This window comes from Protopterus annectens, chromosome 10.part0 (assembly GCF_019279795.1).
Source record: "Protopterus annectens isolate FY-2018-M chromosome 10.part0, PAN1.0, whole genome shotgun sequence".
Classification (NCBI taxonomy): domain Eukaryota; kingdom Metazoa; phylum Chordata; order Ceratodontiformes; family Protopteridae; genus Protopterus; species Protopterus annectens.
In genome coordinates this window covers 1389421797-1389446786 of record NC_056744.1, presented here as the reverse complement: position 1 = coordinate 1389446786, position 24990 = coordinate 1389421797, and the positions used below count along the sequence as shown (strand labels likewise).

Here is a 24990-nt window from a genome sequence, read left to right as displayed (position 1 = left end):
TGGATAATTTTAGAATGACACAATTAACTTAACTCAATTGTTAAAGTCAATCATCTTCTGTTTATATTGTAGTGTCATCCTTGGAGAAGGTAGTGTGCTGCTCAGTGCTTGGCACATACTTGTGGTACACATAATCTGAAAGCTGTATCATGTCTGTTTTCATATAGGCCAGGGAAGTACATCTCAGGTCATTAAAAACCACATGGATATGACAGAGTCATACTGGTACTTGTGGTTTAATGTCCTGAGCACATATGTGATCTGGTAGATGTTTGCCCCGATAGACAAATAATGGTGGCTGGCTCCTTGCTTAGCCTGCTGTGGGGAGCATCAGTGTGTCTCACAACAGAGTCTTCAGTGACCAATTTATTCGGTTGTGTGCCAGTGTGCCTTAAAGGCTTAGTGGTTCATACATTGTGAGATGTAGTTATAGGTGTCCTGGGGAGTGTTGTCTTTGAAAAGTGTTTGGAAGGTTGCTGAAGACAATGTATGGGAGGCCTTTGAGTTTTGGGTAGATTGCTCTCATCCGTAGTAGGTGTAGAGTGTGTGTGTGTGTGTGTGTGTGTGTGTGTGTGTGTGTGTGTGTGTGTGTGTGTGTGTGTGTGTGTGTGTGTGTGTGTGTGTGTGTGTGTGTGTGTGTGTGTGTGTGTGTGTGTGTGTGTGTGTGTGTGTGTGTGTGTGTGTGTGTGTGTGTGTGTGTGTGTGTGTGTGTGTCTGTGTGTGTGTGTGTCTGTGTGTGTGTGTGTCTGTGTGTGTGTGTGTGTCTGTGTGTGTGTGTGTCTGTGTGTGTGTGTCTGTGTGTGTGTGTGTCTGTGTGTGTGTGTGTGTGTGTGTGTGTGTGTGTGTGTGTGTGTGTGTGTGTGTGTGTGTGTGTGTGTGTGTGTGTGTGTGTGTGTGTGTTACTGGCAACCTGTTTGAAGATGTCAGTGTGTATATGTAAGAGCTTTGCCTCCAAAGACATAATGTAATTACATCTCTCACATACTATATTCGTGGGCTTAAGAATAAGGTGGTTGTCAGTAAACATGAGACAATTGCTTTATTGTCTCAGGGTGCCCACTTCCACCAGGATGGCTGCAGAGACAGTAGGAAAGTGCACATCCATGGCTATGGATCCTTTTTTTTGTGATCCGTGAGGGGTGGTTCAGTTGGGATTAGGAATTGTGCTTGTAGGTTTTTGGAATTGTTGGGCTTTGAGGAGAGATCTGGGATTAATCTAAAACAACAATCTTATGGTACTAGTTCTTAGTGGGCAAACTAGCTGCTCTCCCCTCAGCTAACTTGAAAAAAATCGCAGAGGAAGTTTTATGTGGAAAATTCCTACCCTAGGCTTGCTTCTGAACAGGGAGCTCAAACCAGTGCAGCACAGGTTATAAGAGATGAGTTAGACAGGAATCCAGTCGGTAAACAGTAAAAAATGCAGTACACACACTCAAACACACACACACACACACACACATATATATATATAAATATATATATATATATATATATATATATATATATATATATATATTTATATATATATATATTTATAAAATGTACGCGCGCACATATGTGTGTGTGTGTGTGTGTGTGTGTGTGTGTGTGTGTGTGTGTGTGTGTGTGTGTGTGTGTGTGTGTGTGTGTATATATTTATATATATATATATATATATATATATATATATATATATATATTCACAATACCCTCACTATTGTGAGTGATACTGCAAGGCTTAGTTTCCCAGGCTAAGTAAAATGCAAACAGAAAAAAAAATGCGATGCAAATATAATAAATGAGGCTCAGATCCTGCAGCAATTCACAATGCTCTGACTATTGTGAGTAATACTACAAGATAAGGCTAAGGTCCCCAGATCAAGTAAAATGCAAACAAAAAAACTGCAGTCAAAATATAATAAATGGGACTTAGATCCTGCTGCAATTCAGAATGCTGTCAAAATTGTGAGTAATATTACAAGACTAAGGTTCCAGGACTAAGGAAAGTGCATACCGAAAAAAAATGCAATGGAAATGTTATAAATGAGGCTCAAATCCTGCAGCAATTCACAGTTTTGTCACTATTGTGAGTTATAGTACAAAACTGAAGTCCCAGACCAAGTAAATTGCAAGCAAAAAAAATGCAGCAGAAAAGAAATAAATGAGGCTCAGATCCTACAGCAACTACTGACAGTTCCTCCATTGCTGTGAGGGATACTGCAAAACTAGTGTCCCAGACCAAGCTTAAGATGCAAACAGCTGACATTTGGTTAAAACAAGCAAAGATGCAGAAAAGAACAGTACACAGTTTAATTACATTAACACTCTGAATATCGGAGTGTGCATTAGTTGAAATGAGATTATGTAAAACAGAAGTTAAATCGAGCTTTAAGCGTCTAATGGGAGTGCCTTATAGTTTGAGCTATCAGTGTCTAGTAGAAATAGCAGTAGGAGGGGCTTGCAAACTCTAATTTACAATAGGTGAGTAGCTAAAAAGGCACGCACCAAATTTAAAAGCACAACATGAATTGGGCGAGTAGGTAAGAAAAATCCAACAATAAATGCAGTAAAACAGTTTAAACTCAAAGCTGTTGTAGCTGAAGAGGAGTCTAGGTATATACCTTAAATAAGAAAACTCTCAGCTCCTCCCACTAATTGGCTGGTATAATTCCTGTTCAATCAATGAACCCAAAAAGAGTGTTTTCTAGCTTACCCCTAGCCAGCAACTTTTAAGACTTAAAAAAAAACTTTGTAGTAAAACAAAGTTTAAAATGCAACAAAATGTAATATACTGATACCAGAATCAAAAAGTAATACAAATATCCAAACTTTAAATGTATAAAATCCAAAAATGAATGCATTAAAAACAGCAGTTTTAAATTCAGAGCTCAGAATTCCTCCTCTGGCTCCCTGGCTAATCCCCACCCATCAGAAGAAGACTAACCGCTGTCACAGAAAGTCAATTGCTCACCCTTTTAGTGCCAGCTGTAGGACTCGTAAAGCTGAATCTCCACAGAAGCCTGCATTGGGGGATTACAGCTTCCAATCTCAGTTAAGATCCCTTTGGGAACCTTCTTTCCTCTTTATTATATACTTTGATTGAATGCATATTTGCTAGGAGATTTTTTGGGTGTAGAAATATAGAGAATGCATAAGTGAGTGAATGGTCATTTGAGTGAATCACAAAAGGTTGAATTTAGTTTTATATAGTGTAAGTAAGTAGGAGTGCATAGGAAAATTAATGTTTGAATGAAAACTGCTGTTTGTGAAGATGTGGAAAAAGACTGTTATAGCAGTTGTGAATATGCAGGTGTTTGAGGGTTACGTTTTGAATAAGGGTTAGGTAAGTGGATAGAGTCAGTGTAATGCATGTTTTTGTTGTCTGTCTTTTGTGTTCTTTTGTTTTTGTGTAATGGTACTGTTGGAGAAAGAGTTTTTATCAATATAATGTTTAGGGTTAGGGTACAGTTAAGGGTAGCATACGAGTCAGATGGTAGAAGCACCCCTGCCCACTTACTCATGTGTGCTAAACCTAACCCCTATACTTGCCCTTAACCGTACACATTACATTAGTAAAACCCTTTCCCTAACAGTATCAGTAGCAAGGTAACACTTGGTCTTGTATTTGTATTTGGCATTTACTGATACAGGGCTTTTTTAGTGGGAGAGAAGTAGTCAGTGTTTTGTGACTGAGTCTTACGAGTCTTTTGGTGTTTTTTGTTATTCTTTCTTTTTCTTAAACCATTTGTGAATCCCTCATATGAGTTTTCAATATTTTATGATATAAGCATATATATGTGTGTGTGTGTGTATATATATATATATATATATATATATATATATATATATATATATATGTATATGTATGTATGTATATATATATATATATATATATATATATATATATATACATACATATATATATGTATGTATGTATATATATATATATATATGTGTGTGTGTATGTGTGTGTATTAATTTTTTAATGTATTTACTATTTACTACTGCTGTTACGAGCTTACTACAGTTTTGTTTGTATGCATAATACTGCATTTAAACACGTATAGTGATTTTGTAAATTGATGTTCTTCGTGTTTCACTGTTGCAGTCATTACATTTGGGTAATCTGCTGGCAGGTTGCCCTCAAGTCGGCCTGAATATCAAAGTCTTGGGTCCTGCATCGGTTGCTGTCTCTTCTTCCATGACATCAGGTCGTCAGGGGTATAAAACAGGCAGCCAACGTCATTTTCTTTAGTCTTTCTTGCCGCGCGGTGCCCGAAACAGAAGCAGTTTGCAAGTGCCGGTCGGCCGACTCCTGAAATTTTCGAATTCGAGTTTCAGAACCAAAGTCTTCGCTTAAAGCTAAGTACCCCATTGGGGAATCTTTTTCTTGCTCCATACTGATGTCAGTAAAAGTTAATAATTGCATTACTTGTGTGAAGCAAATACCGCATAAGGATTTCCATTTGTACTGTATTCCTTGCCTAGGCCCAGATCATAACGTGCCTTGCTGTCGGTTTTGTGCTAGATTTAACCAACGCACTATTAAGCGTCGGTATATCTTTGCTTCAGAATATTTTGGAAACAGATTTAACTACCCTGAAATGTCGTCGGATAGCAATCCGACTACCGGAGTTCACAAAAAATGCAAAGAAAAGGACAGAGGCAGACCGTCGAGGTCCAAAACCGACGACGAAGCTTCCCCTAAGCCAGTCGCGGGTTCGCCGGTACTCAGTGAGGTGCTTTCGCAGCCCCTGATACCCGCTACTTTCGAGTCGCAGACCTCTACCGAGACCCATGTGGAGTCCGGCATGCCGCAAGATTCTCAAAGTATTATACACACGGATTTCTCTCCCCCGGATGGGTCTGGAGCCGCTGAGCAGGCACTGGTTTCTGAGGGTGTCTTCAGGTATTAGCATTTCTATATAAAACCGACGCCAGCTTCAAAAACAAAGACAAAAGCAACTTCTAAGTTAAAAATCTGACGCATGAGCCACGTGCTCAGGCCTCTATGCCCAAAAAACAGATGATCAAAATGGCTGAAGACTTAATTACCAGGGGTTCCCTACCCCCTCCTGATAAGAGGCCAAGGCAAGACACTGATTATGAATCTTCAGATCAGGTTTCTATTTCTTCTGATTCCTCTTCTGATCTGGAATTTTCTACACCACCCTATGAGGATTCAGATGCAGATGAATCCATCCCATCTGCATCTCCTCCTGAAGATTATTCCTTTGAACAAACCTTGCATACTTTGAGGGAGCATTTTCATTGAGAGAGTCAAGATTTCTCAGAATCAAAAAAGAGGCTTAGGGATTTCCTTCTTCTCCCTCAGCATAGGCCTTTAGCCATACCTCTTGTATTAGACATTGTTGATGATGTGTTTTCGGAATCAAGCATGACTCCAGCCTCCTTACCTCCGGCTCCTAGCAAACCAGACTGATATTACAGGGTTCCTGATTCACACAAATTTTTATTTAAAAACCCTGCTGCTGACCCTGAAACTATCTCACAGGATCCCAAAGGTGTAAAGGCCTCAACAGCTAAAAATCCTACCCCCTCTGATAGAGATTCCAGGGCGCTGGATATGGGGAACGAAGGTTTACACATCTGCAACCTTGGCAATTAGGGCCTTAAACTGCCAGTTTCATATGCTTAAATATCAACAGCATGTTATGGGATTACTGAAACAGAAAATGATGTTGATTTTTGAATGTGTGGAAAATAATTACAGGAATTATTGCATTCCTATATCATTCATATAGAGTGATTTGTGACAGACGGGTACCAGTAAGAGTGAAAGGGAAGGTCTACAAGAGGGTAGTGAGACCAGCTATGTTATATGGGTTGGAGACAGTGGCATTGACAAAAAGGCAGGAGTCAGAGCTGGATGTGGCAGAGTTAAAGATGTTAAGATTTGCACTTGGTGTGACTAGGATGGATAGGATTAGGAATCAGTATATTAGAGGGTCAGCTCATGTTGGACAGTTTGGAGACAAAGCAAGAGAGACGAGATTGCGTTGGTTTGGACATGTGCTGAGGAGGGATGATGGGTATATTGGGAAAAAGATGCTAAGGATGGAGCTGCCAGGTAAGAGGAAAAGAGGAAGGCCTAAGATAAGGTTTATGGACGTGGTGAGAGAGGACATGCAGGTGGTTGGTGTGACAGAGCAAGATGCAGAGGATAGGAAGAAATGGAAAGAGATGATCCGCTGTGGCGACCCCTAACGGGAAAAGCCGAAAGATGATGATGATGATGATTTCATGCAGCAGAACAAGTTGGAAAGCATACTTTGCAATTTGGTTTTGATTCCTTAGAGGTCTCCTGCAGGGCCGCGGTTACTGGATCTGTGATTAGAAGGCATGCGTGGCTAAAAGAGCAAAATTTGCCTGATCATGTTAAAGCTAAATTGCTGGATGCACCTTTACAGCATGATACTCTGTTTGGTATTAAGGCAGAAGAGGTGTTAAAGAAAATGGAAGACAAAGCTAAGTCTATGCAAACTGTAAAAGACTTCTTACATGTGCAGCCACCAAGATTCGTAGACACTGGCCTACAAAAAAAATTAGTCCTTTCCTGTGTCCGACAGAGCTTCATGGGGCAAATCCAGGTGCTCTAAAGGCTCTAGATACCAGTCACAGAATTCTTACAGGTCAAAGCAATGGGGTGCCTCTAGCTCCAAATCTGGAGGAAATAAAGCGCAACCCTACAGTAAACAGTCTCAATGACTTCCCTCTGCCATCACCAAGCACTTATCTTTTGGCAGCCCCTTTAGGGGGAAAATTAGCACTTCATGCTCAAAATTGGCAGTTAATAATGCAGGACAAGTGGGTATTAAACAGAGTATCCCAGGGATACAGATTTCATTTCCACACTCTGCCAATTCCAAACGGTTGGTCAGATCTGCCACAAAATCAGTGGGCAGAGGCACATTAACAAGTTACGTCTCTCATGGATATGGGGGCTATTCAGCCAGTGCCAGAACAGGAAAAAGGACAAGGTTTTACTCAAGACTGTTCTTGGTTCCCAGAAAAGACAAGGCCTGGCACCCAATACTGGATTTATCAATTTTGAACACATTCTTGGACATACCAAAATTCAAAATGCTAACTTTGCAGCAGCTTCTGCCCATGCTGGGCAAGAACACTTGGCTAGCGACTTTAGACTTAAAAGAGGCATACCTGCATATCTCAATAAGGGAATTGTGCAGAAGATACCGCCGCTTCAAGGCTGGTTTCAAGCATTACCAATTCTTTGCACTACCCCTTGGGTTATCTACTGCGCCCAGAGTCTTTACAAAGTGCCTGGCACCAGTAATTGCATTTTGCAGGCAAATAAGTATACAAATCTATCCTTACTTGGATGACTATCTCATTCAAGCAGAATACAAGGACATTTTTCGTCAGCATCTGGCATTTGTGAAAAGGCTTCTAACATGCCTAGGGTACACAATAAATGAAAAGAAATCACAACTGGTACCCTCTCAAAAGATAACATTCCTGGGTGCAAGTTTGAATACAACTGCCCAGATGGCTTTCCTCACGCCAGACAAACAAAGGCAACTGACTATTTACTTCAAACAGAGGGCAACAAAAACCCAGTTATCTGCAAGACAAATTATGCAGGCTTTGGGGTTCATGGCATCCTGCATTCTACTGATTCCATATGCACAACTGCATATGAGGAAACTACAGTGGTACCTAAAAAGTTTATGGAGTCAACATTGTCACAGTCTGGAAACAATGATTCCTGTCATTCCCTGCCTACAACAGGAGTTTCTTTGGTGGGCAGAGACATGTCACCAGAACATGGGATGGTCTTTCACTCTACCCCCTGCCAGCCAAACCCTAACTACAGAAGCATCAGACTATGCATGGGGGGCCCATCTGGCGGGGAGATGCATTCAGGGCATATGGAGCCCAAAACAAATGCATCTACATATCAACCAGAAAGAGATGTTAGCTGTTCAGAATGCCCTGACAGCCTTCAAGGACTTACTTCATCCAGGACAACTACTGATAAAGATAGACAACACCACAGTTATGTGGTACATAAACAAGCAGGGGGGCACACACTCCTACCCCCTTTGCAAACTAGCCATGACACTGTGGAACACAGCCTTGACTTACCAAGTACATCTTCAAGCTCAATTCCTGCCAGGAAAACAAAATACTCTGGCAGACGACCTAAGCAGAAACCTTATGGACCCTCACAAGTGGAGACTGGATCCTCAAGTCTTCAGCATGATAACAAAGAAATGGGGGAGCCCGGACATAGATCTATTTGCCTCTCCCCAGAATTATCAACTGGATAAAATTCTGCACAAGGACCTATCACAGACAAGCATGGAAAGTGGATTCCCTATCCTTCAGTTGGAAAAACCTATCAGTTTATGCCTTTCCTCCTCTGCCTCTTCTTCCCATGGTCCTACTAAAGGTCAGACAAGAAAAACCAAAAATGATTCTAATTGCTCCGGACTGGCCCTGCCAACACTGGTATCCAATCCTAAGGAATATGTCTCAACTCCCTCCTTGGTACTTGCCTCAAATACCTCATTTACTGTCTCAGCAAAACAATCAGATCCTGCACAATCAGCTCCAAACTCTGAACCTGGCAGCATGGCTGATCATGTAGTTATTCAAACAACACCTCAGTAAGTCTGTGATGGATGTCATTTTGGAATCCAGAAGGCCTAGTACTGGAAAATCTTATGCTGATAAATGGAAGAGATTCTGTGCTTGGAAGCAAGCACAAGGAACTGACACAGCAAAGCCAAATATTCCTCAGATTTTACAATACTTGACTGAGATGCTTGACAAAGGCCTATCTTTTTCATCAATAAAAATCCATGCCTCTGCCATCTCGGCTCATTACAAAACAGAGCCACCGATCTTTTTTCATCCTTTTCTAAAACAGTATTTTAGAGGGGCCAAAAATTTAAGGCCTTCCAGAAGATCACCAATTCCTGCATGGGACCTCAATTTTGTGTTGGAAAAGCTCACCCTGCCTCCATTTGAACCAGCTGCTACTGCAGATATAAAGTTTTTATCATGGAAAACAGCTTTACTTCTGGCAATCACTTCAGCAAGAAGGGGTTCAGAGCTACAGACCCTCATGGCTGTGGAGCCTTTTATTATTTTTTACCCAGACAGGGTGTCCCTCAGAACCAATCCTTCTTTTATGCCTAATGTGGTATCCAGTGTGGCTCTTAACCAAACTATTCACCTGACAACTTTTTATCCAAGTCCGCAGAACAAGGGGGAGCTGATTCTGCATTCCTTGGACGTGCGCAGACAACTAAGATTCTACTTAAACAGAACCAAATCTCTAAGAAACACTGAGCAGCTACTGGTGGCATTTGCTGCAGGATCAGAGAGAAAGGCTATTTCAAAGCAGACTATTTCAAAGTGGATAAGCCACTGCATTCATTTCTGCTATTTGCATCATGGTAAACCGGTGCCCAAGGGCATTAGGTCTCATTCCACCAGGGCTGCATCTACATCAGCAGCTTTTCTCAGAGGGGTACCAACCAAAGACATTCTAGAAGCTGCTACTTGGAGTTCTGTTCATACTTTTACAAAGCATTTTCATTTGCCTCTTTTCTCTAAGTCCAGGGCAGGCTTTGCCACTGCAGTTCTGCAGGGCCTTATAGCCACCCCTAATACTATTTAGCTCCAGCCTCCCATCCATAGCTTTAGGATTCTACCCAAATGTAATGACTGCAACAGTGAAACATGAAGAACATAGTACAGTTGTGTACACTTACCATAAATGTAGATATTCGAGTGTATTCACTGTTGCAGTCTGGGTTACCCGCCCGCCAACCCCCCTTTATTCTACAGCTTGTCTTTCTTTCACTTCACTGTATTCTACAGCCTTTGTGGTGTATTTGCTTTTAGATGAAGGTAAAGTTTATATTGTGACCATTGCATGTATGTATAGTCATATATTTATATACATTTTTGCTCCCCATTTGGGGGGCACCTGACATCTGGGGCAAAACAAAATAAAGAAAATGGTGTTGGCTGCCTGTTTTATACCCCTAACGTCATGGAAGAGGAGACAGCAACCAACGCAGGACCCAAGACTTGATATTCAGGCCGACTGAGGGCAACCTGCCAGCAGATTACCCAAATGTAATGACTGCAACAGTGAATACACTCGAACATCTACATTTATGGTAAGTGTACACAACTGTACTTTTTATGCCTTGTACTGTGAAACTGAAGTTCAGTGGTGTCAGTGCAACACCAGGGGCTGCCTCAATTATGCCTATTGTTTTTGTTGTCTATCTGCTTCATTTTGAAGTTCTGACAGGAAAATATTAAATTTTTTCAGTTTTCTTCTTCTTTTTATATGATATGTACTACTAAGTTAACATTGTAATAGCTGTTTTTATGGTTAAATCGTGACTTTTCTATGAATTAATTTATTTGCATTTTCTGGGAAGATTTTTTTCATTTTTGACTGGAATCACCAAGTAAATGCTTACATACGCTGTTTTAAAAGATTTCTATTTGATTTAAGGTCGTAATATTTGATTTTTTGCAGTTTTTAGGGCAAGTAAATTTTACTTGGTACTGTGACTGTGTGTGCTGTTGTTTACTACACTGTGCAAGGTTTTAGAACAAGGCTTAGAATATTAAAACTGTTTTTGCTACATTTTATGCAGTTTAGCCATATTTGCTGTGTGGGGCATAGCTTTTATATTTTTCTGTTATTGCTGTCTTTAGCCCTTAATAGCATCAGTGTTTTATTCTGTCTGATGTTTCTTTTCCTGACTTAATGGATCCCTTATCTGATTTTTCAGAAGGTGAACAGGTTTAGAAACTCAAGCAGATGTTCACCTTTCCATATATGCTAGCTGGGTTTAGAAATGTATTTGACTGGAAGGAGTGTGGAGCTGCACCAGAGATGGGCAGAGTTTATGATCTTATTGAAGAAGGTAATATTTCAATGGGCTTACAGTTTAGATGACTTTGTTGCATCTTTGCCTGCTGAACAGAAATGTTACATGAATGACATTGTTTCTTGTCTGACTCAGGATGTGAAACATGCTTTGAGAAGTACAGTAAACTCTCAGTTAACCGGCACCCATGGGGATTGGTAGATGCCAGATAACTGTAGTTTGTGGTGGCTTGAGAGTTACAATATTATAAATAGGCCTGACTAACACTGTACCCTATACTATTTGTTTGATTTGACTTGTTCATAGGTTGGGGAGGGAGGGAATTTATTCCTATTGTCCTTTTTAAAACTCTAAAACTGTAAGGTATGTTTCTGCGTGGGGGGGGAGGGGGCAGAAAGTACAACACATGAAAATTGTACTGCATTTTTTTGATTTTTTTTTTTCTGGTTGCTTGAATTCCGGTTAACTGAGAGTTTACTGTATCTAGGAAGGTGCAGACACACATTCTAGAAATGCGGACACTTTGGATGTATTGAGAAAGTATATTTGGTTACATAACTAGAATTCTTCTGAGATTTTGAATGCCCCTTTATGTTTTGAATTTGTGTGTTGTCCTGCTGCTATCCAGATTCTCAAAGAATGGGATGGAAGAGGTAAATTGATGCTTGGAATTTCTAGAACATTTCATATTCTCTTGCTCTCCACTAACAAGGAGACCCAACTTCAAAGGGCAGAACAAATAAAAGTCTCAGCCTTATGAGAGTCAGGGTAACAGGAGGAAAGGGCAGGAATATAATCCTTCCAAACCAAATAAAAGGAGTTTCTTTCTCAAAAAGGATCAATTTCCTGCTACAGAATGACTGTACTGAGACTTGGACATCTTTTCTTTCCTCCAGTCCATCCTCCCCTTTCCCTTACCCCTTTCACTCAACACAACAGCCTGGTCACAGATAGCCTCCAACAAATGACTGCTGAGAAGAATTCAAAGATAATACTTTTGGCAGTGGACAAAAATTCCTCTTCCCTTCAGAAGAATCTCCTTGCACACACCAATGCAGACACATCTCTTCTGTTTGGTATTATTTCACATGTTGCAAGCAGGGTTTATAGAACTAGTTCCTTTACCACGAAAAGGAATACGATTTTATTTCGGATTTTTTTGTACCTAAAAGAAGCTATCATGGACACCAGTGTTAGATTTGTCTTATCTAAATACCGTTCTGAAAGTACCAAAATTCAGTATTCTTACTCTGCAGATGGTACTACCCTTTCTTCTGGACCTTAGTTTCATGGTGACTTTAGATCTAAAAGATGCTTATCATCACATTCAAATTGCTCCCAACATCAGGAAATATCTGAGATTTGCTGAGTCTGGTTCACATTATTAGTTTTCTGCATTACACATTTGGGTTATCTACTGCACCTTGAGTATTCATAAAGTGTCTGGTTCCAGAGGCTGCTTACTGCAGGACCCAGGGTGTCCACATTTTCCTTTATTTAGATGACTTGCTGATTTGTACAGAGTCTATTTCCTGGTATTTAGAATCATTGCACAAGGTTTTGACCCATTGTAGCTCACACAGGCTTTACGTTGAATCTACAAAACCTCTAACACCCTCACAAAGAATTGCCTTCCTGGGTGTATGACAGAAAGAGAAAAAAGAATGGTCTTTCTTCCAGTAGACAAAGTCCCAACCTATCAGAACATTTTCAGGGATTTCTCTCTTCAAGAAGCTACCTCCACAAAAGAGTTTTTCAAAATTTTAGGCCTCTTGGCAACAATAATCATCATAACATCACCAGCCATACTCCATATGAGAAAGATTCATTGTTACTTAAAAAATTGTTGGTCTCAGTACCTGCATCCCTTAGAGTTCCAGGTGTCTGTGCCGAAGTTTGTGAAGTAAAAGTTACAGTTATAAAGCATATAAATGTCAAAGAAATGTTAGTAGTGATTCAGGCTTTAAAAGTTCTTTACCCCTTGTTGTCTCCAGGTCCCCTTTTAGTGGTGACAGACAATACTGCAGTCATTTGGTACCTGAACAAACAAGGGGGTACAAGTCATACCCTCTTTGCTGGTTGACATTGATGTCCATGGAGCTAGTCTTATAGCATTCAATGATGCTTCAGGCCTCATACATCTCTTCAGAGCAAAACATAGTGGGAGACAAACTAAACAGATCCTGGAAGGACCCTTACAAGTGGAAACTCAGGATAGAGTTCTTTCAGGATTTGGTTCAGATGTAGGGAGCACCTCAATTAGATGTATTCATCTCCTTTCAAAACAAGCAGTTGGAAAAATTCTGTTCTAGACATCCTTACAGCTATTCTTGGAGGACAGGACAAGAATGTTGCTTTATGTATTTCCACTCTTTCCACTGATACCCAAGGTACTTCTAAAGATTCATAAAGAATGACCAAAGATAATTGTGGTGATCACTTTTGGCCCATGCAAAGTTGGTACTCCCTTTTAATTAATGGATTTGGCTAAGGGCAATTACCCCAGGCTCCTCACACTCTGGAACTGCACACACAGTGTCCAGAGCTACTAGTGCACCCTCATCTTAGAGCAGTTACAACCCACAGCCTAGATGATTCCATTTTGATATATTTTAAGGACTTGATCCATGAGGATCTGCAGCAGGTATTGAAGGGGAGAAGAAAGCATGCAACTACAAAATCACATGTTTACAAGTGGAAGAGGTTGTCTAGGTGGTGTTTAACCAATGTCAGACGTCCTAGTATGGCATCTTACCCTCTGATTTTGAAATATTTGTGTGAGCTACTCAGTGTTGGCTCTATCTTATGCATCTTGTGGCCATCTCAGCTTGTTTGGCCATGGACCCTCCTTCTTTTCACTATGTTTTGTAGTCAAACAGTTTATTGGAAGAGTATTGCATTTGAGACCCCCTCAAAAGCAAATTCCTCCTCCTTGGGATCTAAACTTTGCTCTTGAAAATTGACCTTATTTCCTTTCGCACTTGCCTTTCAAGCTGATTTGAAGTTCATCACTTGGCGAACTGTTTTGCTTATTAGTCTGACATCTGCAAAGTCACTGAGCTGCAAGCTGTCATTGTGGGCCAACCATATCTGATTTTTCACAAGGACAGGGTTAACACACCATTCCCTCCTTCATGCCAAAATCTGTTTTTGAATTTACCCTGAATTAAGCTGTTAATCTCCCATTTTTTTTTATGGAACTTAAAACAAGGGAGAGTGCTGATTTGGAAAACCTTAGATGTGCACAGGCTGCTCAGGTACTACCTTGACAGAAATAAGCTCTTGAGGAAATATGAACAACTGTTTATTTCCTATTCTGGGGCTAAGAAAGGTCAACCTGACTCTAAGCAAATGATTGCTTGTTGGTTATCCTTTGCTGTTGTTTTTGTTACACTCACCATGGTAGATCTGTTCCAGGCAAGGTTAAGGCACATTCAAGCAGAGCATTATCCTCTTCAGTTGCATACTGTAAAGGAGTGGTCTCTAGAAACAGCAACTTGGTCATCTGTTTATGCATTTACAAAGCAGTACAAACTGGATTCTTTCTGTAATTCCAGAGCAGGCTTTGTGAAAACCTATCACTAGGGGCTACTTTATCTTTATCCTTCCTCCTCTCGTGTAGTGTAAGCTTTGGGACTCTACCCATATGCCATTGAGGCAATGTGCATGTTGAACACAATACAGTTGCGTTAGTCATACTTATTGATAGATATTGTGTAAATTAAAATGCTTTTCTCCAATATACTGTGTGTACAGTGAAAGGAAATGTGCAAGGCCAAACAGCAGTTTTCAAAATAATATGCTTGCTTTGCAAGAACACTTATGTTCAGCTTAGATATTAATAACATATAGCTGTGGACATTACTGTAAATGCATCCTGTTATAGAAAAAAAGGAAGTTGACTTTCTTGGCTTTCAGATGCAGAAATAAGCAATATGCAGGCAGGTCAAGTGACGCAAAGATGATGTGGAGAGACTTTTGTGAAGTCTTCAGATACAGCGATGACCAAAAAAGGACATGAAGTAACCATGAACCTTTTCATGACCCAGACAGAAACTAGAACAAGTCACAAGGACATTAAAAATAACATTGGTTGAAAAGAGTATTTAAACTGGACAGTATGTTTCTTTCAGTAGTGACATCTTAAACTAAGTGTGCCTTAGTCTATTCATCTGTCTAGCTGTGTTATAATAGAATTGAAATAGCTCTGAAATAATTAACTGTTTGGCAAGAATTTGTTCTGAGACAAATACAGAATAACAGATACAGTAGTACGGAGTTTGTCTGGTCTACTTTTGGACATTTTCTTCAGTGACATTTCTTCAGAAAAGAAAGAGATACATTCTTCAGTGAATGCATTTCTTCACTTATCTTTAGCAGTAGATGTTCAAATTTTACATTACCACAATGGCAATACCCACCCACCATTCCCCTTGTTTTATATATATAGTTCACTTGTGTTCAACCTTGTTGTGCTGTTGGTGGGCTTTGGTCATTTGTGTTGGTGTTTTTTGGCTGTGAATTGGCTGGTTTCAGGAAAATCTTGCTTCTGATCCATTTTGGTTCTTCCTACTTGGCACTAAAAACTGACTTTCTTTAACAGGAGAGAGGCTTCCTTGATAGGGTGGGCTTAACCAGTTCCCTATAACAGGGAGTCAGAGGAGGGGATTCTAAGGTCTGGGAAGCTGCCAATGTGGGTTTGTGCAGGCACAGAATTCATACACTACTGAGGCAGTGTGAAATTCAAACATCTACTTTTACAGGAGAACAGGACTTGTGCAACTGTGTTGTGTCTTTTATATAACTGAAATGACTAGGTCTACATACACAGGTCCTTGCTTAGGTAATGGAAAATACATACAAATATTGTTCAAATAACTTAATATTCTTTTTATTGCATATTTTCCTTGGAAGGTGGCCTAACATTTTAATAATCTTCATTACCAGGATAGTATATTGTCCACCAAAAGATGCCTGTCATGTATTACTTTGTACGTCTAGTATGTTAACATGCTAACAGATAAGTAAAAATATAAATAAATAAATTAAAATATATCCTTATAGATCTGATGTTAAGTATATTCTTCAAGGACTGTAGTTTCTCTGACCATCACCCATAATTATGCTCTTTGTACTAAGCTGCATTAGTTTTACATCCTAGGAGATGCTTTAACATTGCAGCACAATACCAGCATTGTGGTTAAGTTTAAGTGCCTGTAAAAAGTAATATTATAATAAATGACCTGTGTTTATATTCGCATAACATGGGATGCACCCTTATTTTGTGGCTAAAACATGAGAACTGTCTTCATTATGTGCTGCTGTTTGAAACCACATGAAAAAATTCTTAAAATGTATGTCATTTTTTTAGGGGCCTATAGGATTACCTGGAATGGTTGGTCCTCCTGGAATTACTGGAGAAAAGGTATTGTATTGCAGTATTTGTAGTACTAAGTATAATATTCAATTTTCAACATTATATTCAAGTCCAATTCTCACATCTATTACAGACTGCTGTTATACCCGAGTTGTGATGTAAAGGGTTTTCCAAAAAGGCTGCATATAGCTTAGGTTTCTGTAGCAATTAATGTTAGAAAAATACTAAAAAGCGATAAGTATTGTACAGTTACAATAACTGCATATTATTTAATGTGGTGAAGTTTCTTTCCTAGGATGGAGAGTTAAGGCAATTTACCTCCTATGGTTGGCTATTCAAGAGGCAGAACTATACAAGCACCTGTTTCCCATAGTATGCATATCAGCTCATGAAGCCCACTTCATGTTTTGAGTTTTTTTTTCTGTCTTTGTGTCATTGCACCTATAACTTTATCTTGTAGCTTGCATATTCATTACACTTTTCCTTAGCTTCCTTTATTTTTCTTTTTTCTTTTGTTTCTAGTTGTGTTTCCTTTGCCCCACCTGCATGAAATATAAACCAGGCTTGTGTACATTTCTGCATCTTTGGAGTGCAATTAATTTATCTTCCCTTCTGTTCTTTCTCGTTATACTCTGTTGCATTTCATGACCATCTTTTTACCATAGGATCACATTTTGATTTGATTAGGAAATAGTCACTGTAACATGGAATGATAAACCTTTAGGCTATCTTGCATTGCCTTGATTCTCCCACATCTGGAAACTACAAAAGCAGCGGCTACTTTTCTTCACTGGGAAAACCAACAAAAGCTCATGCTGGGTAGAACAAAACAATGGACTAGTAACAAGTGAAGCAGAAGGCAACAGTCAATACAAGTACCAAAATGTAGTTTTTATTGAGCGCTTTCGTCTCAAAATGCAAGACTTCCTCAGAACAAGTGTAAATGGTAAAAACATTGTAATATATACACACACAGTCCTACCTACTAATTGATTAAGCACTAATCACACACACCCTTAACTAATTAGTAAAACTAAAAACATTTATTTATGATTTATTTATTTATTTTTATTTTATTTATTTTACATTTGTTAACCGGGAAAAAATCCAACTGGACCAGGTCAATACAATACAAAATAAAACAAAACAATACAATGTGAATAGGTACAAAAAATACAAATATTTAGAGGAAGACATGTACAAGAATCTATCACAGTAATTCAAATAGGGTTACATGAATATAACAATATCTTACAATATCTGTAGACAAAAATATTACAAAAAGAAAGGTAGTGACTACATTTGCTATTTTAAATGACTGTTTACATTTCCTAGTGAGTGTACACTGAAAGAGGTAGCAAGCCAGTGTGACTGAATTGGAAGTGAGTATATGTAAGTGTGTAAGCACAAGAGTAGATAATAGAGTGTTGTGGAGGAGGAGAGAAGATATAATAATTTTTAAGCGATACATGGACAGATCCAGCTTTTCCTGAGATGTGGTTTTAATAGTCTTTTAAAGTTAAAGTTTGTTGTTACAGAGGATATATTAGTGGGGAGGCTATTCCATTTTTTAGCTATGATGTGGGAGAAAAGGGCTTTGCCTGCAGTGTTGTTTGCAGGTGTGATACTGAGGAGAGGTTTGTTTGATGAGCGGAGAGGGCGGCTGGAAGAGTAGGAGGTTAGTAGCTGTTGTAGGGCTGGAGTTTTTTCTGGGTAGTTTATGATACTGAAGGCATAAGTGAGATGTAGGTAAGATAGTAGGTGTGGAAATTCTAGCCATTGTAATTGTTTTAGTACTTGGCAGTGATGTGTTCTGAAAGGGGAGTTGTTGGTAAATTTGGCTATTTTATTATAGCTTGACTCTAGCTTGTCCAGGAGTGAATTTTTAATACGTGTCAGGATTGGAGCAGCATTGGTAAGTGTTGATAGGAGGTGAGTTTGAGCTAGAGTGAGTCTTGCTTTGTCTGTGAGGAAGTTTCTGTGTCTATAAAGGGTTCCCATTTTTTCATGAACTTTCTCGATATTTTGAGCTATGTGTAGATCAAAGGATAGGTTGTTATCTATTTCTATCCCTAGGAGCTTTGTTTGGGTGGATGGGGAAATGATAGTTCCATTTTTTTGATAAGATGGAGAATCAGTGGGAGTAGTTTTAGTTTTGTTAGGGGTAAACAAGAGAAGTTTTGTTTTGTTGGGGTTTCGGATAAGTTGGATGTCTGTGATCCAAGTTTCAATGGCAGAGAATGATTCTTGGGCTTGCTCTTGCAATGTGTTGACAGATGGGGCTGCACAGATGAGTGTAGAGTCATCTGCATACTGTATTAGTGAGGCTTGTTTGGAGATGGTGTATAAATTGTTTGTAAAAATAGAGAAGAGAAGTGGGCCTAATATTGAGCCTTGTGGTACCCCTACGGAGTTAGGGAGAGGGGGAATAGTTGATTTAGCCATTGTACAGATTGTTTTCTGTCTGATAAGTAACTTTTGAACCAGGAGATAGTGGGAGAAGTAAAGGATAGTGAGCGGAGAGCATCCAATAGTTTAAGATGTGAGACCATGTCAAATGCCTTTGACAGGTCCAAAAAGATAGCAGATACATAGTTATTGTTGTTTCTGTGATAGTTAACTTGATTGGTAAAGGAGAAAAGGGCAGAAGTTGTACTATGGTGAGGCCGGAATCCGTGTTGGGTGGAGGAGAGAAGATTATTTGTTTTCAAGTATTGCATGGCTTGGAAATGTATGCATTTCTCTAAGAGCTTGGATAAGGGGGATAGTATAGCTATAGGCCGATAGTTGAAAAAGTCATAAGATTCTCCACCTTTATGCAGAGGTATAATGTAAGATATTTTCCATAGTTGAAGTACATAGCCTTCTTGAATGGACCTGTTTATTAGAATTGAGACTGGGTAGGATAGGGAGTTAGCTGCGATTTTTAGGAATTTTGCAGGTATTCTGTCGCAAGAGTAGTAGGTTTTAAGGTGTGGAGGAGTTGTTTGATTTTAGATGTAGGGACAGGTGAGAGAGAGAAAGATGGAAGATTAGTAGTGCTGCAGGGAGGGATTCCTGCAGTTGTGACTGATAAGTTGTTAGAGTTATTTGGTTGGACAGAGTTTGGATTGAATTTATGAAATAACAGTTAAACTGGGAAGCTATATCATTATTGTTTGCATTGGAGGTGGAAGAGGTGGGGGTAGCGATAGTGCCAGGTTTCAGTAGGGAGTTGATACTGTGCCAGAACTTTTGGGGATTATTTGGGTGTTTGTTTTGGAGATCAAAGAAGTAGTTTTGTTTGTCTAGTTTAGTATGTTCTTTAGCTAGGTTCCTGAGTTGGTTATAGTTTTGTTTAGTTTGATAGGTGTTTTCTTGTTTCCATTTCTTCCAGGCCTTGTCTCTGGTTTTTAGTAAGGCTCTGCTTAACCAGGGAGCATACTTAGTTTTAGTTTTGATCTTTCTCTCTGGTGCAATGGAGTTTAGAACTGAGATGAATGTCTTATTAAAGTATTCTACTGCCTGATCAAGGTGAAGGGTTTTTAGAGGCTGCCAGTCACATTGCTTTAGAATGATATTTAGGTTGTCTGTGGTACAGTTGCGATCATCTCTGATTGTCTATAAGTAATGAATTTTTGACTAGTTGTGTATTTCCTTAGGAGAAAATTGGGCAGATGGTCACTGAGTGTATCTGGTAAACAACCAGTCTGATAGTGGTGTTTAGGGTTGTTTACTAGTGTCCAGTCAATAATGGTTTGTTTTTGGTTTCTTTTATCAATTCTGGTGGGTTCAAGAATTAGTTGGATGAAGCCATAGAGGTTTATTTGGTTAGTGGGGTTGCTGGAGCTGCAAGTTAGCCAGTCAGTATTAAGTATTACAATAACAACCAAATAGAAAGACATAAATATGAAGTTTAAAACCTATCAAACTTCCCTAGACTAATACCCACATAAACATAATAATTGACCTTCATTATAAATATATAAAAAACTAAACATAAAAAGCAGCTCTCAATTTCAACAAAGGACATATGGAAAATCTATCATTAAGTCCAGGATGAATACAAGCATTCATCCTGACCTGCCATTTTAATTCTAAAAATTCAAGGTAATCATCAGAAGGACCCTCATGTTGCCCTAGGTCAACATTGTCAATAACAGAGAACTTGAATGAATGATTTGGATGATTCCCTGATGTGCCTAAAGAGGACATTTTTTTCATTTTTATTAGAGATGTTATAGGTGTGTTGATAGACTGTCTGTTTAATAGCCCTCTTGGTCTTACCTACATAAAACCCATCGCATGCTTGACACAAAGCAACATAAACAACCCCTTTAGAATAACAAAAATATTTCTTCTTTGGTTTTAATATACCAAAATGTCTAATTCTAATCCTACAATCTCAACTGGAGGCCGTAGTTTTAAATGCGGTAGGTGCCCTCAATGTAAATTTATGGTAGATGCAAAACAGGTAAAAATTAGACACACCTTAACATTAACACCTTTTCCCTACATTTCCTCATTACTTTCAGAATCCTGCTCAGCATTATATTGCTTATTTTTTACAATCAAGCCAAAAACATGTTTTATATTCCATTTTACACGTATTCATCATATCACGATTTCCCCTGCGTTAGTTACATCTTACTTTTGTACCCTCATTTATCAGATGATTAAAATCCCTGCCAAAAGGTTTTCTGCTGTCTCATGTACCTAATTGTTCCTCTGTTATAATCTACATATATAACACTTGGTAAAGGCTTTATCGCATCTTTTTCATATTTTGGAATAACATCCACTTTTTACTCCTCATTCCAAATACCCTTCTCATCTTTAACTTTCACAGTATCAGAAACTGAATAACACATAAATGAAAAATCATTTTTAACATTTTTTATCTTAATTTCATCAGTAAAAAATTGAACAAACATTTTGTTGATGAATCGCTGAATCCTTGAATATAAATTAATTTCATGGGTAACAGTCCTTCTTTTGTTCATATTTACAAAAACTTTTCCATTACATCTTCAGTCTCAAACGTTAAGTCACAGAATGTCTCTTTTCCCAAATGAATCAAGGATCTAATGTCTTTTGCTTCAAAACATAAAGGTAACACTAAATTATCCCACACAAAATATGTCTATTTCGTCTTTCTTATCCAAACAGCAAACTTTTTTTTAATAAAATTTACACCTTTTTGTTCTTCCACCTGCATCTGTATATGATTTTCCAGATTGCATCTTACCTGTAACGTCATGTCCATCCAACTCATGACTCATTTCCTGTCTGCCCAACTCATAATAAATAAAAATTATTGTGATACATGACATATCCGGACTCACCAAAAACAAAATGCATATAATGAAGTTGTCCAGAGCCACAAGTTGTTAATAAAATATCCAACTTTAATTGAATCATTCACAAGTAAAAACACTTTCACATAAAAATGCCTCATCAGGCAAATAGATTTGACTAAAAGTTGCATGCTTTGATACAATAATGTATAAAATCATATGACTTCTAAAATGAATCAGTCACTTCACCCATTTAACAGCCATCTACTTAACTTGATTATGCAGCTCTTTTAAAATGGGCTTAATGCTAAATGTGTCACTCAGACATGGATATTATTGTGCCCTAAATCTAATAATCCATTTACTTTCTGCTTTTTCTGTTAGATATTTAATATCCCCTCCCCAATGTGTTCGTATACTACTTGTAATATCATCAATTACTTGAGCAATAGCAACTGATACATTTAAATTATTCTATACTGAAAAGTCCCTGCTTTCCTTGAACTTGAAATTATCTAGTAAATTTCACTATTAAAAGTGTATTTTATCTGAATTTTATTATTTTTCAGTCTGTTTTCCTGAAAGTTATATTCCTGTGTTGTAACAGTTGCCTGGTTGCTACCATGTTACAAAGTATCACACTAGTAGTGTTAATTTGATTGTTTTCTCAGTGTATTTCCATTTTTACACTTATCTGAAGTTTTTCATCTGGTTTTGGTAAGTGTTAGATTTCTTGTGGGCCAGTAGACATTGTTCTGTAGCAAGGAATATATCACTGCTATTTCTTAGAAGTAGACATTATTAGCTAAAATCCTAGCTGATTTTCTATTGGTTCTTTCATTTTCACTGTGCTGGGTGTTGCTGTGTACAGTGCTTCACAAAACTGTAATAGACAGATGCAAGTACATTCACCTTCAAATTTACAACTGCAACCTTACATGTTGAGCAGCCGGAAATGTAGCACTTTAAACTGTGCGTATAAGCCACTTATGGTAGAGTACTACAGTTAACCATTTGAAATGACGTGACCTGCTTCAGAGAGTCCTGAAATAAGGAGACTGAATGGCCAAAAAAATGTACTTGTATATATCAAGACTGAGATGGCCATTTTTTAGAATATTTCCTTTTCTCCAAAGTATGACAGTCTTGGAGTTGGTATGTATAAGTTTTGTCTGCAAAAAACAAGTTTAAAGGTGAAGAGCAATGTTTGATGTTCATGCTTGTTCAGTTTATGCCAACATATACAAATCAAATGAACCTGAGTAGATGAGTGACTGTTTCAGTGCTAAAGAAACACAAAGATGACAATACATCAGCATTGCTTCATTTCACTTTGTTCAAATTAATTTAATTACAATTAATTACCTAGAAGAGATACACTGCATATGCAACACTTTAGGGAACTTGTCCCTTAAGTTACTTAAATAGTTTCACATCTGTATAAGGCAGTGTTCTTAGCTTCTGAACAGCTGATGTTTATACCACTTTGTAGCTTTCACTAATGCATATAATAAATTATGGTTCTGTAGCTTTTAAAACGCAATCAAAAAGAGCAGGAAAGTGTACATTCAACCTTCCAGAATGCAGATTGTCACAGATACATCAGTAGCTGTCCTTCTTAGAAAGTGTCAGTATTCCTTTTCCTTACATGGTAAAAAAAGGAAAGTTATAAAAGGTTCCTGTCACGCCAAATAGAAAGTTCACGTCTTGCTGTAACGTAAGGGCTTCATTAAAAATGCAAGAAGAGGAAGCAGCAGTAACACAAACCTGTCAATGTTTTACGCAACTGTCTGGTTTGTCCCTACCATGTGTTATTCTGTTTACATAAAACTACAACAAGGCATATGTTAGTGCTTGTTAAAATCCCTTCAGATTAAGCCATTATGAGGTATATTCTTACAAAGGAACCCAACGGGATACTTGTTTGAACCTGCACTTGACATTTTTTTAATAAAGCCGTTCCTGACCCCCAATGCATGAAATCACATTTGAGAATATATGAGGTAAAACTTGCATTCCTTGAATAAAACATTTTCTGCTTGCAGTATAGAACATATTTTTTCAAATTATGTGAAAAAGAATGTAGACAGAGATTGGAGTGAGCCAAGAGTTCAACAGAGGTAGAATAGGTATGTTCAGAGAACCTTCTCAATGATATATTTGCAACCAGAACTGAATTTACATATTCTGAATTGATGGTGTATTTGCGACTATTTGAATACAGACATTTGTCAGAGATGTCACTTAAAACTATGAATGGGTTGCAGTGAATGAGCTTATAGTAATGCAGTTGTTAAAACATGGGGTTATTAATGAGTGTTTGAGACTTTAGTGCTGGTGGTAGAAGAATGTTGTTGTTGTTGTTGTTAGGGGTCGCCACAGTGGAACTCCGGTCCGCTAATGATTGGCAGTTGATTTTTACGTGCTGAGTTGCCAGCCCTAACGCACAACCTTCAATGAAGGTATGCCCATTCACGCATGTCTCCACGCAGAAGACGCTCTAGCTGAGAGTCGAACCAGACAGTGTCTTACTGTGAGGCGACAGTGCTACCGCAGCACCACCACCGCGGATGTTGCTCCCAAATACCCAATAAATAGAACTACTCACCATTCAGACAACTTTTACTTGTTTATTTATGCTGTTTTAAATTTTATTTTGCTTTGATTTCTGTACAAACGGTGTAATTTACTGTACTGAAAGTAAAACCAGCTATAATGTTTAGCAGTAACCTTTCAGAACAGAAGACTCAGCCTCTGTTAACAACAATGTAAACTGGAGTATTGATTTAACTTTACAAATGTGTCTCAAATATACTTTATAGGAAGTTCTAGACAAGGGTGTGCCAGAAAAATGACGCCTGTGTCTTCAGAAGCCATGAATTTGCCATGATTTCATCAGTTTTCAACATAATTACTGGGTGCTGAGTGTGTCACCTTAATCAATACTCCTTTAGTTATGTTCAGTAATGTTTCAGTTGACAACATTTCACATGTATTCCTTATGCCATAAATAATATAATAAAAAATATAGATTTTAATCTGTCATTTCCACTAATGGTACTTTCAGAACACTACTAAAAGGAATTGCTCTGCATTCTCCAGTCTGTCATCTAAACTATGGGATACCATTCCTGTCTCAATCAGAGACATCCAAAAGTACTCGGACGTCAGACAAAAGCTGAAGAACACCCAAAATGAAGCTGCACTCACACAGGTCATGTTACATGAATCCCACAGCTCTATCCTTCCTTATCTCATCTTGTCATTCCCTCACTTACTGCTTCTCATTCGTCCTTCACACTTCCTCTCCTTTCCATTCCTCTTCTCTTTGCATGCTTCTCTCACCATTTCTCTGCTTCTCCCCATGGTGCCCTTTCCTGCAGCTGTCTCACTTGCATTTTCTAATGTCTTCATACCTCTATATAATGATATGCTGCTATTCCTGCAG

At 38.5% G+C, this 24990-nt stretch overlaps 1 protein-coding gene across 1 annotated transcript in view; it reads left to right on the top strand.

Moving 5' to 3' along the window:
• Positions 1–24990, top strand: part of COL24A1 (collagen type XXIV alpha 1 chain) — a 3617818-nt gene that overhangs the window by 2227499 nt on the left and 1365329 nt on the right. Inside the window, exon 25 of the mRNA XM_044086026.1 lies at positions 16261–16314. Within this exon, the coding sequence (XP_043941961.1) occupies positions 16261–16314 (54 nt within the window). The remainder of the gene's footprint in view (positions 1–16260; positions 16315–24990) is intronic.